Source organism: Haliotis rubra, unplaced genomic scaffold (genome assembly GCF_003918875.1).
Source record: "Haliotis rubra isolate DU_JTF1 unplaced genomic scaffold, ASM391887v1 Scf328, whole genome shotgun sequence".
In the NCBI taxonomy this organism is placed as follows: Eukaryota; Metazoa; Mollusca; class Gastropoda; order Lepetellida; family Haliotidae; genus Haliotis; species Haliotis rubra.
In genome coordinates this window covers 940,473-961,381 of record NW_025767000.1, presented here as the reverse complement: position 1 = coordinate 961,381, position 20,909 = coordinate 940,473, and the positions used below count along the sequence as shown (strand labels likewise).

General features: G+C 38.5%; 2 protein-coding genes and 1 long non-coding RNA gene across 3 annotated transcripts in view; 1 reads left to right on the top strand and 2 right to left on the bottom strand.

Annotated features, from left to right (window-relative positions):
* The window catches only part of LOC124284014, a 30,985-nt gene extending 23,572 nt beyond the window's left edge, over positions 1–7,413 (bottom strand). The window contains exon 1 of the mRNA XM_046720050.1: positions 7,355–7,413. Within this exon, the coding sequence (XP_046576006.1) occupies positions 7,355–7,413 (59 nt within the window). The remainder of the gene's footprint in view (positions 1–7,354) is intronic.
* Positions 7,414–11,301: 3,888 nt separating this feature from the next.
* Positions 11,302–19,082, top strand: LOC124284051. The gene is made up of 2 exons (XR_006900462.1): positions 11,302–11,763; positions 18,945–19,082. It is a non-coding gene; the product is annotated as an uncharacterized LOC124284051 (long non-coding RNA).
* LOC124284046 (BTB/POZ domain-containing protein 6-like) lies at positions 16,189–19,063 on the bottom strand. Its single transcript, XM_046720098.1, has 2 exons — positions 18,786–19,063; positions 16,189–18,033 (listed from the first exon to the last, which is right to left on the bottom strand). Exons 1-2 carry the CDS (start codon positions 19,061–19,063, stop codon positions 17,013–17,015), a joined length of 1,299 nt encoding a protein of 432 aa, XP_046576054.1. The 3' UTR covers positions 16,189–17,012.
* Positions 19,083–20,909: the final 1,827 nt, after the last annotated feature.

Here is a 20,909-nt window from a genome sequence, read left to right as displayed (position 1 = left end):
AGAGACTAAACACTTTTGATTGAGGCTATGTTGAGAATGGAGAGAGAAAAGGGCTTAACTTTAACGGAGCAGGTTTCTTTACATGTGGCATTTTGTAACATCACACAGTGGTAATTAGGTAGATATAATACTAATCTATGGAATTAAACACAAATCAGGATACATGTGTTGGGCGAAAGTTGTTTTTGAGAGCCCGAGCCAAGGCTGACCGAACGCTTGTGATACAGTGTCTTTGGTGAGAATATGTAGAAAAGAGAGCTTCACTTTCAGCAACGTTTTTGCTTCAAATACTACGCTTTGAGACTCTGTAAAGTGGTATGTAGGTACATATATTACTAATCTATGGATATAAACACATTTCAAGATACACGTGTGAGGTTTAGGTTGTTTTTGACAGCACGGGCCAAGTCGGGCTGAACAGAGACTAAACACTTTTGATTGCGGATTTTGTTTTCCGAGGACTTTTTTCCCCTAAATTGTTGGGAATGGAGAGAGAAAGGGGCTTCACTTTTTCTTTACTTGATGAAGTGGTATTTAGGTAGATATAATACCATTTTGTGTTTCATGTGTATTAGTAAATATAAGCATATGCATTCGCGCTGGCTGTCTGATTTGGACTGGTATTGTTTAAAATGAAAACACATAAGAATTTTTGTGTTTGTGAATGAATACTTTGTTTGTTCCTTAATAACATATAACAAAATGTTGTGATTTCAAATATTTCTTTTAATATACATAATCATGTCATATTTGCCCATTGACACTCGCCGATATCCACGTCTCTTTAACATAAACATCCTGTGCTGATTCAGCATGAGACAATAAAGGTTAATTAGGGAACCCCAATATCTTAATTAAGGAAAGAAAAGCAGTCAAAACACTGTCACTTCCTGCCCAGGACCCCAGGATGTCACACGCTAAGAGATGTAAGCAAACTTCCCTCATAGACATATCAAGGAAAACACATAACAACAAGACGGTGTCTTTTCTACAGGAATCTCGGTATGTAGTCATTGTTGTTGTTTGGGTTTTTTCACCATTAACTATATATTTTCAATCAAACTATGCATTTGTGAAGGCAGGAAAACTATCGACCCAAATGTGCAGGTTTCGTTTTAATATTCTGCAATCCATTTTTAGTATTACCCGGTGGCCCGGCCCGGCCCGACTTTTCTTGGCCCGACTTTTAGGCCAACCCGGAAGCAGGCGACTTTTTGGCCACTTTTAATCGCTCGGTATTAATTAACCACAGGTTTTTAAAGAATAAATTTGGTGTTCCGCATAAGACTAACCACAAATCTTTCATATGTAATGGTTAAAAGAGTAACAAAAAACAAAGTTTATTGGTTCTTTAATTCATTTACTCATGATACGAGCATAGCTGTAGCCGCCATAGCCACTTGCAAACCACCAACATTCTCTTCCACTAATTAACACCGTCACTGTATGTTGACCACGCGATGTCGACACTCCGGGTTTTTGTTTTGTCGACGGTTAGGCAGACAGACAGTTTATTCTCAAGAGAACCCACCAACGGAGGTACATGAGAAAAGTACAATATAAATTCGCACATGATAATATAATCAATCAAGATGACAGCAATATAAGGTAAACACACATATATATAGTGAAATTTTCAATGAAATATGACAAAGTAAGTTAACATGATTCTCATGCAGTTGCAACTAGTCTGAAGATGATGTTGATGAATTTAGACAGGTCTTTCACATTTTTTACTCTGGTGCTAGATAAACATTTTTTTAGCTTGAACATATTAGGCCATTCGTAGAGATCTTTACGTATGTGTATAGACCGCGGCTGGACAAGGGCTTCACACCTGAACAGGTAGTGGAACTCATCACCAACCGCCGGGGAATTACATAGATGGCACAAACGTTCCACTCTTGGGGTATCAGACCAGCGTCCAGTTTCAACTGGTAAGTTGTGATTTGTTGTTCTAAATTTCAAGATTGGGTAATAGACGTGTTTTGGTAGATCACCTAATCCACAGTTATTTAATATTTTCTTAACGAACGTTGTCCATAGTAGTTTTTCAGTGTTGTCAGTGAAATTACTGGTGATAAATCTGTAGATAATATTTGTTAGTTTTGGAGTTTCATTATGACTTGCCATTTTGTGCCAAAATAGAATAGCACGTTTATATATTTTGATGTAGAGGGGTTCCCTACCAAGTTCTCCATAAATCATATAGTTTGGTGTTGAATTTCGAAGACCTGCTGCCAACTTAAGAAATTTTAAATGAACCTTTTCAATTAGTTTTATGTTTTCAAACGCCCAGATTTCAGAACAGTACGTTAGGATCGGAGCAATCAAAGTGTCAAATGCCGATATTAAACAGTCCAACGATAGATTGACTCGTCGTGCTTTTTTTAATAATAAGAACATAGCTTTTGTTGCATTTTCTGCTAGGACTTTAATGGCCTCTACAAATCTCCCGTTTCTGTGTAGCTTTATTCCAAGGTAGGTATAAGTATCAACCATTTCGATAGTTTGATTGCCGAACGTGAATTTATATTTTAGTTTACTGTTTTTAGCAGGCCCGCTTCCAAAAACTATTATTTTGGTTTTGGACAAGTTTACTTTTAGTTTCCATCGTGAGCAATATACATGAAAAGTGTCGAGTGATTGTTGTAAGTCTTCAGGGTCTTCATTGAATACGACAGTATCATCTGCATATATCAAGACAATAAACTGCAGGCAAAGTATCAATTCGGTTTCGGTTTGGTATTCTAGATTAACACCTTTACTTCCTCGTTTCAGTAGAAATGGCTCAATATCATTTATAAAAAGTGAAAACAGAAGTGGCGATAGATTTTCCCCTTGTCTTACTCCCGTGTTGCATGGGAAGACTGTGGATATTTGATTATGTAACATGACAGTGGATTTTATATTCTTATACATGTTCTTTACTAAGTTAAGAAATCTACCAGATATTCCACAGTTTAGCAGTTTATACCACAGACCAGCCCTCCACACAGTGTCGAACGCTTTTGTGAAATCAACAAAGACGCAATAGAGTTTTCGTTTTGTTTGTTTTAAAATTTCCCAAAGAGCATGTAGAGCATATACATTGTCGCTTGTAGAGAAACCTCTTCTAAATCCTGCTTGAGCTGGAGTTAAAATATTATTTACTTCGACAAACTTAGTGAGCCTCGCATTAAGTATACTTGTGAATAGTTTACCGAAACAACTGAGAATTGTTATTGGTCTATATGAGTTTGGATCTAGGTGTTCGCCCTTTTTCTTATATATCGGTCTGATTATACCCTTTAGCCAACAGTCTGGTACAAATCCGGAACAAAGTATCAAGTTAAAGAAATGGGTTAGGAGTGGTATTAAATGTGTGGAAGCATCAATAAAATAATCATTTTCAACAAAGTCCAGTCCAGTGGCTTTATTTCTTTTAAGATATTTGATTGCCGAAAGGATTTCCTCACCCGTTATAACCTTATTTAAGACATCAGTGTCATATTGTTGATCATCTACAACATCATCTGATATATCCTCATTAGATTTGGATTCAATAATATCTTTATAGAACTCAAAGAATGTTTCAATATCAGGTGTATTATCAGATTTAGTGACATCCCCTTTACTCAGTAGCTTCCAGTATTCTTTGGGCGAGCGTTTCATAAGGTCACGAAACTGTTTAGTGGTCTCATTTTGAAATTGTCGCATACTTTTGTCCATACATTTTTTATATGCTCTTGACGTTTGATGATAATGCGTTCTATTTAATGGAGTGTTACGTGACTTATATTTTCTTTTAGCTTTATGGAATGATTTTCGCATTGTCCTACACTCATTGTTAAACCACGGTTTATCTTTTTTCTTTCTATTCTGTTTGGGACGATTCGCGCGAACACTCCTGACGCCGTGCAGCGTCCACCAGCACGTGCGCTATGTCTGTTGCAAGCTCGTTGACCAGATCTGGGTCAACACCGCGTTCGCTTGCGCATTGTGTACGCTCAGTGAGGCGTGCGATATTATCAACATTTATATTATTGCAGTAGAGGTCCGATTTTTGTGTATCATATCGTAACGGTTTGCCTATAGTAATGTTATCTTCCATTGGATTTACCGAGGGATGGACAATTTCATTGGTGATGTTTCTATGGGATTTTAAAACAAATTGAACAGGGCAGTGGACATCTGAATATAATGGTGAGTAATCAATTATTTCAAAATTAACAAAAAGACATAGACATGATGGTGACGAAATAACATAGTCCACAACAGATTTGCCTTTACATGTTGCTTTGCCGATTGTTTTGTCTGAACCAACTCTTCCATTACAGATATAGAGATTTAAATTCTATCAATTTAAACCCAAAGTTGTTAGCCCCATCTTTATCTTGTGTGCACCTCTGGTGTGGTAGGCTCAGTTTGTCTAGTATATTCAGAGGGTTAATATCATTTTCAAGTTGTGGTACGTCCATTTCGAAATCATCAACAATGTGCTTATTAAGTAAAAGGCAATCAAACATGGTGTTAGTTCTGGCATTGAAATCCCCCATAAGGCTTACATAATCACTGACTGATAGATAGTGTAATATGGATTGTTCAATCTCATTAAATGCGTTACAATTCACATACTTAGAACCTTCAGGTGGGAGATATACATTACCAATGTACATATCCTGATCAATGTGAAACACAGACTTTGATATCTTAATTCACAGAAGATAAGTGCTTTCTTCTTCTAGACATGTGACTAAATCTTTTAAAGAATTTCTGATTGCAAAACCAATACCACCTGATTTTCTTAAGGACCCAGACCTATGATGAATATGTAATTCATATCCATGTAATCTTAGATCATCAAAGATGTCAGTTTTGGTTTCTTGCAGACCAATAATGTCATACTTCTCTATAAACTCTGTAAATTCGGCATATTCAAGTCTCTTTCTTAGACCACACACATTAAGACTTAAAAAGCTTACTATCTGTTAACTATAATCATTTGCAAAAGCATCATCTTTGTTATTAACATCATCATCACCATCATCATCACCATCATCATAATCATCATCATCACCATCATCTTCATCATCAACAACATCAACAACATCATTATCATCAAGATCACTATCACCATCAACATTACCGTCCGTAGCATCAGAAGAAACACAATCATTATTAACACTTCCCTTATCTATGACGTTCAAGGAATGGTCGGCACCCATGAAGGGCCACCTCCTCGTGGTGGGTGCTGGGTCACGCTAAGCGCCCTTCAACCCCCGTTGTGGACCCGGGGGGATATTTGGTCCACCAACCCGTTTGCCGTGGGTTGCGCCCCTGTGTCGGTGGAGGACGGGATTCTGGTGGTTGAGGGCAAGGGCTCCAGGAACAGTGTTCCTTTGCCCAATACACCACTTCGACCCTTACTTCACCTAGACGGGTGGTTGAATGGGCCCGGTTCAACCAATCGGCTGGTCATGCCGAGCCCTGAGCACTAACTTTCATTGCTCTATCATTTTTTGGCTTGGTTCTGTTTGGACACAATATTGAAATGTTCTATTCTGTATATACTCTATTACATGGATTTTTCAAATTTGAGAAAATTTGCCTAGATGCCGGTGCCAGAAGGCGATGGCTCATGGGCCAAACTGGTAGGACTTACTACTGGTGTATATCATCCCTATATCCCTGGTGTCTGTCTGTTGGATATCCACAGGCAATAGGATACTGCCTTTCTTGGCACTCGGTGGCGGGTGGGGAGTAGGGATGATGAACCTTAATCACACAACCATGGCTTTTCAAACCCCCATAAAAAAATCAAAACGTACTCTAGAAGTTGATTCTGAGAACGATGTGAACCATATCACAAAACCAGTGGAGTATTGGCCACGATTCTTGGTGATGGAAACACCTAATCAGACACCAATCAAATTGAACCCTTTTGCGGTTGCAAAGGGTATTTATGGAATTGCGGGTGATGTCAAAACTATCAAACGTTTGAGGACTGGTTCTATTTTAATTGAATGTGCCAAGCGACATCAAGCCACAAACCTACTGTCCGTAGAGGAATTTGTTGGAATTTCTGTGTCAGTCTCTCCACACAGATCCTTGAACACCAGCAAAGGCATCATAAGAGATCGTGATCGACTCTTTGATGACATGTCAGAGTTGGATATAGTTTCAGAAATGCATGATCAAGGGGTTACATTTGTGAAAAGATTTACCAGGAGACAAGGCACTGAAACGTTCAAAACAAACACATATTTATTTTCCTTTTCATCTCCAACGGCACCAAAATCAGTTAAAGCAGGGTATTGCAACATGCATGTTGAAATGTACATCCCTAACCCATTGAGATGCTTTAAGTGTCAGAAGTTTGGTCATGGATCTAATTCCTGCAAAAATAAGATCACGTGTGCACACTGTAGCCAAACTTCTCATGTTACAGAAGATTGTAACAGTGATGTTAAAAAGTGCCAGAATTGTTCTGGAGCACACTCGTCATCCAGTAAACCCTGCCCAGTATGGAAAAAAAGAAATGGAAATAAGTAAAATAAAATGTACAAAGAATATTTCTTACACTGAAGCAAAGAAATTGGTATCTACAGATCAGACTGAAACGTATGCTTCTGTTACCAAAACGTCGACAGTTTCCTCAGCTACAGTTCAGTGTCAAACAGATTTGACATGGATTAATTCTGTTAATCCTGAACCCCACTGTCCATCTGATTCTTTCACTCAGACTGCGGATCCCTTCCCAGCTGAACAGATTCCTTCACAAACTACTTCTGTGACACCATCTCAAAGGTCAGGATCACAACATGACTCCTCGACAAAATTACAATCTAGGAAAGAAAGGAATAGTTTAGCAAGGCAAAACCGTGACTCATTGTCTCGCAACAAACAGACTGATAGGATTCCTAAAGGATCAAATGATCCTATAAAACTTCACAACAAGTTTGGATCACTGGAGGAGATGGACGTTTCGGAAAGCATCCATCGCAGGACAACAAGTTTATCGCCTAAAAGAAATGGGCGAGCCAGATCTCCAGTCAATCCGCCAAAGAGATGAATAGTTCACAACGATTGATTCAGTGGAATTGTAGAGGATTTAAAACGAATTTTAATGATTTACAATTACTGACCCAAGACTACAAACCATCAGCTTTCTGTCTCCAGGAAACATATTTAAAGCAGACAGACAAACTTAACTTACGTCAGTACAACTCATATCATTGTTTTCTCCTCCTGGCGATAGGGCCACTGGAGGTTCTTCTATCTTGGTGAGGGAGGGAGTGATACACAGCCCTGTCAAACTGAACAGTAATCTTCAGGCTGTTGCCATTCGAATTACATTAAATATGGTGTTTACATTGTGCTCTTTGTATGTTCCTCCTTCTTTTGTTCTTCGGCAGTCTGATCTTCAGTCATTATATGATCAATTACCTAAACCATGTGTCATCATGGGTGATCTGAATAGCCACAATCCGCTCTGGGGTGGTCTCCACACCAACTCTAAGGGCAAGGTCCTAGAAGATTTTATTACCAATAATGATTTATGTATTTCTAATGATGATTCCCATACATATTTACATCCTGCAACAGGCACATACTCCTCACTTGATTTGTCGCTGACAGATTCTGGACTGCTCAATGAGTTCGAATGGTCAGTTCATCATGACCTTTGTGGAAGTGACCATTTTCCAACTTTACTTTCACTCGTTCATCCAGCTGATACCCCACCTTCATCCAGATATAATTTTACAAAGGCAAATTGGTCTTTATTTGAGACATTATGTCAACGGACAATTACACCTGAATTAATTTTTAATACTTCTGACCCGATTCAGATCTTTTCAGAAGAATTACTGAAAATTGCAAATGAAACTATTCCTAAATCCTCTACAAATCCACATATACGAAAACCATGGTATACTGACGACTGTAAACAAGCTAGAAAAGCAAGGAAGAAGGCAGAAAAATATTTTCGCAATCACCCCACCGTCCACAACTTAAACAAATTTAAGATATCAAATGCTAAAGCCCGACGCACCTTCAAGCAATCTAAACGCCAATCCTGGCACAAATATGTATCTAAAATCAATTCCAGAACTCCAATGTCCAAGGTTTGGAATATGATACAAAAAAATTAAAGGAAAAGGTTCCGGATCTCGTGTTCACCATCTAAAGGAGGGTAACACATTACTAACAGATACAGCAGATATCGCAAACAAACTTGGGGAATCTTTAGCCAAACATTCCTCCTCATCAAATTACACACCAAAATTTCAGAAATTTAAAGACCAGGAAGAAAGAAAGAAACTTAATTTTAATTCTGCTAACGGTGAGGACTATAATGAGCTTTTCTCCTTACATGAATTGCACACTGCTTTAGGGCAAGCACACGATACAGCAACAGGGGGGTGATAATATTCATTATCAACTGTTAAAACATTTACCTGATACTTGTCTTGAAGTCCTACTATGTATGTTTGACAATATATGGACTACTGGGAATTTCCCTTCTTCATGGCGGAATGCTGTCGTCATTCCTATACCTAAACCCGGCCGGGATCATACGGATCCTTCTAATTATAGGCCAATATCTCTTACCAGCTGTTTATGTAAAACCATGGAGAGAATGGTCAATAACCGACTGGTATGGTACCTGGAAACAAATAATCTTATAACAAATATTCAGTGTGGTTTTAGAAAAAATCGAAGTACCATTGACCATTTAGTTAGACTGGAAACGTTCGTAAAGGATGCTATCATCCAAAAACAACATGCTGTATCAATATTTTTTTCGATTTAGAGAAAGCGTATGATACGACCTGGAAGTATGGAATTTTAAAAGATCTTCATGAAATGGGATTGAGAGGCCGTTTGTCTCAATTTATATCTCAGTTTTTAACAGATCGGCAGTTCCAGGTACGTGTCGGTTCCACCATGTCTGATATGTATGATCAAGACCAAGGTGTACCACAAGGTAGCATATTATCTGTAACGTTATTCAGTATAAAAATAAACAGCTTATCTAAAGTTTTAAATGAATCCATTGATGGTTCATTATTTGTTGATGATTTTAATGTGTCATGTCGAGGTAAAAATATGCACACGATTGAGAGACAATTGCAGTTATGCCTTAATAAAATTAATGATTGGTCAGAACGAAATGGTTTTAAGTTTTCAAAACTAAAACTAATTGCATTCATTTCTGTCGGAAATATAAGCCGCACAGAGACCCAGAATTGCATCTAGCAGGCTCTCAATTAAAATTGTAAAGGAAGTTAAATTTCTGGGAATAATATTTGACCAGCATCTTACTTTCTTACCACATATTAAATCTCTGAGAGCTAAATGTCTGAAGGCACTCGATTTATTAAAGGTAGTTTCAAACTCCAAGTGGGGAGGGGACCAGTCAACCCTCCTTCACTTATACAGATCACTCGTCCGTTCTAAACTCGATTATGGTTCCATCATTTATGGTGGAGCCTGCAAAAGCAATCTTAAATTATTAGATTCTGTTCATCACCAAGGTCTCAGACTTTGTGTTGGATCTTTCCGAACTTCTCCTATTGACAGTCTTTCCGTAGAGGCTGATGAGCCATCTCTCAAACAACGCCGTATAAAATTATCGTTACAATATATCACAAAACTATATTCTAGTGAGTCTAACCCGGCATATAACTGTGTTTTTAATCCTCTTTATGAGGATCTATATAACAAAAAGTCTTCCCTAGTTCCGCCTCTTGGGCACAGAATTAAGCCATTCATTTCTGCTGCCGGCATTGCGCTGGAAAATATATCTCCTTCGCGTCTTCTTTCTTCTCCTCCTTGGCAGCTGGTGAGGCCTGAAGTTGACCTAACTCTGACAAATTTTAAGAAATCAGAAACCAATGAATTACAATATAAACAGGAATATATTCAAATAAAAAGTAAATATAATACATACAAGTCCTTATTTACAGATGGGTCCAAGGACGGTGGCGCAGTGGCTTGTGCCACTGTTATTGGATCAAAAACAATATCTTCTAGATTACCTGACAACAGCTCTATTTTCACAGCGGAAGCTAATGCCATACTCACAGCTCTTAAATATATTAACAAACACCCAAAATCTAAACAATACATAATATTTTCAGATTCTCTTTCTTGCCTGCAGGCTATTAAAAATTTGTCTTCTCAACATCCACTTTTAATTGAAATCGTTGAATTATATAATGATCTTGCTACTGGCCAATGCGACATCGTCTTTTGTTGGTTACCCAGCCATGTAGGAATCTCAGGTAACACAATGGCCGATTTTGCTGCCAAGGCAGCACTCAACAAATCTGTGACCCCACTTCTTATCCCATATTCTGATTATAAAGCCGTGATTAGATCATATATCCGAGATCTAATGCAAAACGAAGTGGGACACCCAGGTAGGTATCAATAAATTACACGAAATTAAACCAACTATCGGTCACACCTACTTGGGTTGTCAGTCCAGGTTTGAGGAGGTCATCATGCGACGATGTCGCATTGGTCATACAAGATATACACATGAGTATTTGTTGAAAGGTGAAGATCCTCCATTCTGTATCCCTTGTGATGAACGAATCACGGTCAAGCATGTCCTGCTTGACTGCATTGATTTTTCCATCACAAGGGATAAATATTTCAGTGTCAAAACACTGAAGGATCTTTTTTATACTGTCAATTCTCATTTAATAATTGGTTTTTTTTAAAAGAAATAGAATTATTGCATAAATTTTGAATAATAAGTTTTGTAAATATATAAATGGTATTTTAAACATGGTAGTATGAATTAGCAACTGCGATTGTGAGCGGCTGTATCCTCAAAGGGGGTTAAAGTATCGTAAAATTATTGTCCTCCTGAGAGGGTACGTAAGTCCCATACACTTTCAAAGTCCATATCGCACAACCATATTTTTAATCGTAGCATTTCTGTTATTTTAACTTTCGGCTAAATGTTCCTACATCGCCAGCGGCTGAGGGATGTTGTAAATCCAGCTAGGGTCCATGCAGGTAGCAAAAGTAATGTAAGTCCCCATGGTTCCTAGTATGGTGCTCTACCTTCAGTTGTTGGCGATCAATAGCCTGTTTTATATTGTATCGTCTTGTATAGTTCAAATGTTTTAGATTTAGTTACTAGTTTTATATCTGTATCTGTGATACCCTAGTTGTTTTACTGTCCTTCGTTGGCAGAATTTTATCATTTAACTTAAATTCTTGATATATTTATAACTTGCTTTAGTCACGATATGGCTGAAATATTGCCGATGTGACTTAAAATCTTAACTCACTCACTCACTCTTGTAAAACACCCGTGTCACAAACTGTTTGACACTTAATTCATAATTAGATATCTAAAATCAAATGTTAGGCGAGACCAGGAAAGAGCAAGTTTTGACTTTGATTTTTTTAAAAGAGAAATGTTGTATCATAATAAAACAATTAAATGGCACATTTATATCTAACGTTAACCAGCTGGGTTTTAATAAATGACAATGACAGTTAACAGTATTCTGCAGCTATGATCATGTCCAATGATGTAACTAATACCTAACCGCCACAGGTATTCATACCTGTATATATATATATATATATATATACCTCAACATTTCAGAGAATAGTTCCTGCTGCACATCGAGGATCTTGATGTCTTCTTTCTCCGCCAGGTGGCCACACAACATGGCGTAGAACACACAACTCCGACTCATCAGAACATATCGGTGAGCTCGGACTGGCATCCCTTCTTTCCCAACCCGGAAGGTGACGTCACAAGAATCCTCAGAGGTCAACATGTGGAGATTACACTCCGCCAACCAGCCAGTTGTTAACACTTGAAATCCGAGTTGTCTCCACTTACTTCCGCAGAGGCCATTTCGTTCCTCAGTTTTTTCCGTTGGGACGATATTAAAAAAAAACGAATTTTACCATAATCAAACCATTGCGTCCTTCTAAACTATATACTGAGAATTGTTCCTCGGAATTTATGCCATAGAGACCGCATTTGAAAATGAATGCTTCATTTTCCCAAATTCATGTTGTAAAATTCTTGGAAATGGGGTCAATATTTCCACTTTTCGACGGACTGAGACCGTTTCGTTGCTGCCTTAGACCCAGTACGTATATTACAGGGACCTTCTGGACACGTCAATAGAGAAAGCAATTTCAGAAGGCCTTAATCCATTCTTGAACAACACATGTGTATTCCCTTTTCAACTTAGACTAATGTTTAGTCTCTGAATGTATACAATTCCTTTAAAATCGAAAAGTAGCCCGAGTGAGATGGGAGATACAAAACCTGAAACTGATTAAATCCAGACTTGCTTCTTTTAGGACTTAAGCATTGCAGAAAGGGCTAGGCAGAAAGTTAATAATGCGGTTCAGGGACTGTGAAATAGACAACGTTTTCCTTTACTTTACCTCGAAGGTATGTATTTTTGTTTCATTTTATACATGGTTCACCACAATTTATTTGATTATATCTGTTTCAAAACTACATGAAATATCTGAACAGTCATAACTATCTCACTCCATGGTGCAAAACAATCCAAGAAGTGTCCTTCACCATGAGTTCATTTCCCCGTATAAGAAAAGAAAGCAGACTTCTTCGAAATTCCATATTGAAAATCGCATTCAACTGGAACTAGTTCAGGTGTCATCATGGCGGGAACAAACATGTCTTTTTTCAGGTGATTTATACACGTGGACCTGGTTGACTACCAGAAAATGAATAGTCTCTACACTGGAATGTATATTACTTGGTATACTGTGACGCAGTGTTACATATTCATTCACTTATTGAAACCATCCCATAGTCTAAACCGTAACTTATAAACGACATGTCAAAACACAGAGGTTGTAACTGAGGTTTCCTTTAGAAGTGATCGCGATTCAGAGAATAAACAAATGAATGAATGCCAAATGAATGTGCCACCTTCACATACAACATAACAAGAGATGGTACATTACTTTTTGTGAAATTAAGATCTGATTATGACAAACATTATTTTTTTAAGTTTTAATATGTACAAAATCCTCATATTTGTCACAAAGCCAGTTACCTCCCTTGAATACAGTCTCCTGGAACCGCGTGGCACAGAAGGAAGGATAAAATAAATGTACATTTAGACTTACATCGGTCTAGGAAACTGAAATGACCTTTATCCTTTATCAGGAATAAAAGCAGAATTCTTGGAATAGCCTTGCCTATACCGAAACCGAAAGTACGGTATTTCAAATGTGTCCCAAAGATATGGTTTAACTTAAAACAACTAATCGTCACATTCGCACGTGTTACACAAACTTGACATGGAATCCAGGCTGCTGTCGTGTTTGCACCAACCTGTGTCACGTGGTTATAATTTGACGACAAAGTAAACATCTGTCGTAGTCTGTCCGCCCTACTCACCTTACTCGGCTGGTTGGATGTCTCGCCACTGAAATGTGAACGTGTCACGTGACAAAACAGCGAGGTATACCAATCGATGGCTTTCATCCGAAACTGCGAGTGCTTAAAGGCATGACGCTATTTTCTTATTTACTCCCTTCCTTAACATTTAATTTTGTTAAATATTTCGGGGTTGTTGTTTTTGTTTTGTTTTGTTGTTTTGTTTGTTGTTGTTGTTGGGTTGTGTTTGTTTGGGGTTTTTTCGGGGGGATCGTAAACGTATTTGTATTGTTTATTGTATTTGGGGGTGGGGTGTAATTTTGCTGTTTTAAGGAGGGCATTTACTTTCAAATGCATAATCCACCAACTAAGCCAGCCAAATACGTTTGGATCCTGGGATAAACATAACATGGTGTAATTCGCGTAGAATTACTTCACACGCCCTCTGACACATAGTTTGGCGCTGTTCTGCTGTGTTTGTTTAATAAATGCATGAGTTTGGAAAAAGATGCTTTGTTTTGATTATAACATAACATAACATAATCAGACATTTAAGACCTTTTGAAATATTCTGGGAATGTACTACTGGCAAACAAGGATAGGTTGAGCACCGACCTGACAATTGACCCGTATTAGCATGTATGAGTGCCGCCCACTGGCGCTTGCCATTGTTAGCGAAGGGGCCCCAGGTTGTCCGCGATCAAGTGTAGTGCGATGAGTGAAGCGCGTGGCCTGTCTCAGCAAACTCCGAGTTCTACAGTGGCAGGTGCATTTGTTTGCATTTTACGTTAAGAAATCAATGGGAATTTATAATCTCTCATAACCATTCATGGTTGGCTCATAAGTTACTATGTTTTATACCTTTACAGAATCTGCTTTTAATATGAGGTGTGACCTGAAAAACATAACTGTCCATCTGTCTGCAACTGTGTGTGCGTAAGATACACGTGTACTTGCTGAAAATGAAACAAATTTATTTTCAAAAAGTGAATGAATCAGATTGTAATGAAGTAAAGTAGAACATTCTTCTGCCTGGCATAAACATTACCCGGTCAGGCTTGAAATAACTGAAAGAAACGCCAAGGTGTCACAGGACCTATGTGACAATCCCTTGATAATATCTTGTTAATGTTTCTTGTGTGTCCGTCAGCGGGAAATAACAACACTCATCGTACTACGCGCGGAATCAATTTCATCGTCATGTAATGCACGTGCATGTGCACTAGCCTACATCTGCTTTACCTTTCACAAACCAAATGGGATTGCTCAGTGCCGTGCACCACCTACTTCTCGTAAACGCGTTCTCTGCGCCGGTCCAACTTATCCTTGTTTGCCAGTAGACGAATTAAAACCACCTGTTTAACATCCTTCCTTGAAATATGTAAGAAGGTTAATCTTTGAATACATATATCCCATCGCATAATAGTGAATGATAAGTGATATCCAAACCGTATATATTATACAATTATTCAAGTGAGGTTAAACTAATGATTTCTGTTTGTTTGTGTGGTTTTTTTAATGGCACGGGCTGTGACAATATGTAAAATAGATCCAACAGGTTTCGATAAATTCCACATAGACAATCATTTCAGAGACTTAGCAAGCAGTTAAAACAGATTGCATAGATCTGCAAGTTGTAGACATTCAATAAGTAGTATGCGAAACTCGCCAAGATTTTGTACCTGACCACGAGGCTGATAACGTATAAGGGGCGGTGGAGTAGCCTCTTTGTTAAAGCGTCTGCTCAAAACGCTGAAGACCCGGGTTCGATTCCCCACATGGGTACAATGTGTGAAGCCCATTTCTGGTGTCCCCCGCCTTGACATTGCTGGAATACTGCTAAAAGCGGCGTAAAAACATACTCACTTACTCACTGAAAACCAACCATGTCCTATGAACACTGTCAAAAACTATTCTATAAAAAAAAGTTTATAACAGGCAGTTGTCACTAAGCTGACATAATTTCCCGCCGCAAATTATCAAATCAAACTTAAAAAGTAATGAAAGTGAAGGTCGTAGTTTAAATGTCAACAAAAACATGACCAGTCAACCTCTCTTGATATCTTGCTCTGTAGCTGTTCAATCACAAAAATATTTTCAAGACTCAATTTGACCTTGACATGAATGTCATGGTGTATGAAATATGCAAAAAATAGTAATAAAGAAATTGCTTATCAAAACACATTTAACAGAGGTCTTGAAAGTCTATGAAGAAAATCCAGTGAACCGTTCTTGAGATATCTTGCTGACAATCTTAACATACTGAAATCTTCAAAGTGTCACCATGACCTTGAAAATTACGTAAAGGTCACCAAAATCGAGTGAACATGGTGAACACCTAGATAAAACATGGTGTAAAATATGAAGAAAATCCAGAGGACAGTTTTTGAGATATCTCGTTGATAAGCTTAACATGAAGATTAAAATGCTGAAATCTTCAAAGTGTTGATGTGACCTTGAAACTAACGTGAAGGTCACCAAGATCAACTGGGCACTGCGCATACCCTAGATGTAGCTTGGTGTCAAATATGAAGAAAATCCAGAAAACGGTTTTTGAGATATCTCGCTGACAAGGGTAAATCGTTAAAGTCCCCTTGTGACCTTGAAATGAAGGTCAAGGTCACCAAAGCTGACTGGGACCTTTCTTATACTGTGATGAACCTAGGCACCAAGTATGAAAAGAACCTAGTTAATGGTTCTTAAGGTAACCCAATACGTACGGACGGGCGGACGGAGCCTAATATTATATCCCCCGCTTCGCCCTAAACGCGCGGCGGGGGATAACAAGAAGGCAGAAAAGGTATGTTTGACGAGCTTTATTTAAATGCACAACTTCCACAAGTTGGTAACCTTTCAATAACCGATAATCCCCTCTTTGTGTACACCAAAGGCATTACTATCTCGTTGTGTAAATTGCAGGCTTCACTTCTTAACGCTTTTATCAAAAACCATGGGTTGTTATTGTGTTTGGCTTCCTAATCCCTATTGTACTGTACAAACATCTCCTGTAACTTGTATATATGCTCCTCTATCCCAATTCTATTCATCTTTTGCTTGATAAGGGTGTTAGAACCTACACCGAAACGTCGCTCTCACAACAATAAAGAAATTATTATCCTTCCTTGGTAACCTTTGACACACTGATCCCACATCAAGTTCACAAATAACATAAAGATAGTATCACGGAGGTAAAGGCTGGAGATATCAATAGTGAATTAACTGTTTGAATGGAATTATTCAAATAACATTGTCATCTTCGAAATATACAATATGCAATTTCAGAATATACAAAATCCACAATTTGTTCAATTATCGAACACCTGTTTACTTGTCACAATGAACATATTACTTTTTTTAGCTTAAAAAATATAGAAAAACCACAGTGTTTGTCACTTCTATGTATTAAGAACATGGAAATTCTAAACATTCTAATCTCATAATGAAGGTAATGCGAAATATTACCAGAAAATAAAAATATCATTGCAATTTGTCAGCACAGTTTCCCTATTCCCGATTAAGCCTAATTGTTGTTGACAAGTCATCCATCACTGTTTTTGAAGTGGAACAGTATGTACACATGTTCTGTACACTGATTGACGAGCACTATGCATGCCAGTGTGTTGTCTCACTTTTGCTCCATTATGAGTCTGGAAATGAGACCCGGGCCACGTTCTTCTGTAACTGATATCTGACATTTACCAACTGTGATATTATTGAATACGGAAGAGCCTGAGAATCTACTTTTATTTGACTCTCTTGTTACTTCAATTTTATACCTGCATGACTTTTTAAGAATCAATGCCTCTGACAGCTTCAGTTGGGCTTCGTTGGCAAAGCTTCTCACCAACACAAATGATACACTTGCTTTTGTTTTGACCCAGGTTTTAATAGTAGTATAATACCCATCCTTTTTATCCTGTTCTTGATAAAGACAAATGCTATATTTGCAGCTGTCATCACCATATGCCCAGAGACCAAGTAGACGCATGTCGTCGCTGCATGTGATGATGAGTAGGTTAGAGTCCTCCTTACATTGATCCCTGTCAATTGGATCTGCATACAGAGTGACCCACGAGTCAAGTTCTGGCTTTATCTTGAAGGGTGCCACATCGGAACCAGGTAAAATCATGTGACACAACAACTTGGTACATTCGTCGCCCGATAATATTCCAGACGGTACAACTACTTTTGCAAAGGACTTCATTCCCATTGCGGTAAAATCAAGCTCGTACACGGTTTCTCCCAGAACAAGACGTTTGTTTTCCGGAGTTATCTCCCTTCCTTGGCGTTTACACTCTGTCTCAGCCCACAAGAGGGCACCACTGAGACTTGTTTCATCTATTGTTACAAATTTATCTGAACTTACAACTTTATGAAAACACGATGTACAAAGAGTTTTGAAGCCAGGGCTACGAACAACGGTACCACAATGTTTCATAACAACCTCCAGGGCCCTGTCAAAGAGCTTCTCCTCGTCAAAGACGTGGGCTTGTTCCAAGATGACACAGGCGTTATCTGCCGTCGGGGACGATTTCAGGTAAGTCAGACACAGACACTCTAGACCCCCCACGTCGTATTTCTTGGCCAGGTACAACAAACCTGTCACATTCTCAGCAGTCAGGGTTGTCTTGTCTGTGTACAGGTACCTGTAAATGATATGTATTCATGACAATTAGGCCTTGTATAATGTTTGAGCAAAGTTTAAGTTTGAGTATAAACTGTATCCAGTCTGAAAACTTTGATGCTACACGAACAAGGTTAGAGTTCACCACTTTATCATGTGTCTGGACAAGAATCTAAATGTAATATATTTATTGACATAATGTTTGACCTCAGCTGATACAGTCAGTCTATTTACCGATTACGCAAACGTTTATCTTTTATGCGCTTCTCATAAATCTGAAAAAGTCTCAATAACTGACTCAAATTCGTGATACTGCTCAGGTGTTTTATCGATAGTACAGGAACACTGGAATAGTCTAGGGGTTAAAGCGATCGCTCGTCACGCCAAAGACCCGGGTTCGATTTCCCACATGGGTACAGTGTGTGAAGCCCATTACTGGAGTCCCCTGCCGTGATATTGCTGGAATGTTGCTAGAAGCGGCATAAAACCATACTCACTCATTCACCATCAATACTAGTATGACTTTTGACATTAACGGCAAATACAAATAAACGATACCTGACAAAGACTTGTTTTATACTTAATTCATAATTAGTTCTCTAAAATCACAACGAATGTTATGCGAGACCAGGGAAGAGCAATTGTATTTTGAATTAAAATATTTTCTAAATGATAGAGAAATGTATCATAATAAAAGAATTAAACTGCATGTTTATTTCTAGCATTAACCAGCTTGGCTTTTATATATGACAATGCCAGTTAAAATGTATATACCTCAGCATTTCAGAGAATAGTTCCTCCTCCACATCTGGGATCTTGATGTCCTCTTTCTCCGCCAGGGATCCACACAACATGGCGTAGAACACACAACTCCGACTCATCAGAATATATCGGTGAGCTCGGACTAGCGTCCCTTCTTTCCCAACCAGGAAGCTGACGTCACAAGAATCCTCAGAGGTCAACATGTGGAGGTTACACTCCGCCAAGGTCTTCCCACTTTGCCAGTTGTCAACAAATCCGGAGTTGTCTCCACTTACTTCCACAGAGGCCATAGTGTTCCTGAATGTTGTCTGTCAAAGAAAGTAATCAAAACATTGCAACCTTCTCGAATCGACGCCGCCGTTTTTACGCCACTTTTAGCAATATTTCAGCAATATCACGGCGGGGGACACCAGAAATGGGTTTCACACATTGTACCCATGTTGGGAATCGAACCCGGGTCTTTGGCGTGACGAGCAAACGCTTTGACCACTAGACTATCCCTCAGTTTTGTAGCTCACCTTGATGTGAAATCAACAGTTTGAAATATCAGTGGCAACAAAAACAGACACCTACAGCTTTGTGGCAACACTTAGATTAAATTAATTTCAGGGTGGATGCTGAAACATAAACAATAAAACACGAACATTTTCTTGAGACAACGACCCGTGAAGGTCCGGGTTAGAATTGATCTTCAGCAACCCATGCATGCTTGTCGTAAGAGGCGACTAACGGGATCGGGTGGTCAGGCTCGCTGACTGGTTGACACATGTCATGGTATCCCAATTGCGTAGATCGATGTTCATGTTGTTGATCCCAGGATTGTCTGGCCCAGACTCGATTATTTACAGACCACCGCCATATAGCTGGAATATTGCTGAGTGCGGCGTAAAACTAAACTCACTCACCCACTCTTGAGACAACGTAGCACCATCGTTTGATTCATTCAGAACTCAGCTCAAGACCCATCTTTTCAGACTATCTTATGATCTTTACTTTGTATGCGCTTTGAGCATGCACTTGGAGTATGGAATTTAGCGTACACATCATCATCACCATCATCGTCGTCGTAGAAACACATAAAGGTCAAGACATGGTTCATGTAATTTATTTAAACTTTGCGAAAAACGTAATTATGTGTTGAGTATCTTTACTAACTACGTATTTTAAAACACAACTGAGTGAGCAATGGACTAAAACGGTTTCACATTATGAAAATTACCGTAGAACGTAATGTTGTTAGATCTCCGCCTACGTAATGAACGACAAGGTGTTAATATTTCTTGTTAACCTTCCTGGCACTAGGCATTAAAAGTATTAAATCAGAGTGAGTGAGTATGGTTTTACGCCGCTTGGCATGGTATCTTACTAGGCTTGGACTATAAAAGCGCGGCATTAAGCCTGACTACAGTAGTAGAAACACACACTAGCGTGCGCCCGGCTACATAAGTGCAATAATCTCTTGAACGTGAAGTAAACTTTCATTTTTGCAAATTTAAACAGCAATAGTGAAAAAGCAATTTTAATTGTAATTGACCCAGTGGTTTCTGAGATGTTTGTAGAGCTGGACCGCAATTTGAATGAATTTAGAGCGTACGCCATATTGAAACTCGGAATTGAAACTCTTTAATTCGGTGTCCCGTTACAATGTAATCGCCATGAACAGAAAGACTATAATGATCTTATAAAAAAAATAACGTATCAATTTTACATACATTTTACATTGTGTGTGTGTGTGCTTGATGATGATATATATGGAGAAGCGACTGAATGACCCCATCAAAATCTATGTAAAGGTAAGTGACACCCCACCGCCGCATGTCATGTACAAAATCAATGACACGCCCTAGTACATGTGTACAACATTGATGACACCCCCTACCACCCAGGACAAAATGGGTGACCCCACCCCCACCCTTAAATTGAATGTGTCACCTTCACATACACCGTATTAAGATGGCATATTACTTTCCTTGTGATAATTAAGATCGGATTATGATAGACAAAGTCTGGAAACGTTTTGTTTGTTTAGGTTTCAATGTGTATAAAATCCTCATAGTTACCACAAAGTTTGCCATAGACTAACGGTTAGTCCCTGAATATATATAATTTTGATAGTAACAAATAAACCCATCTAAA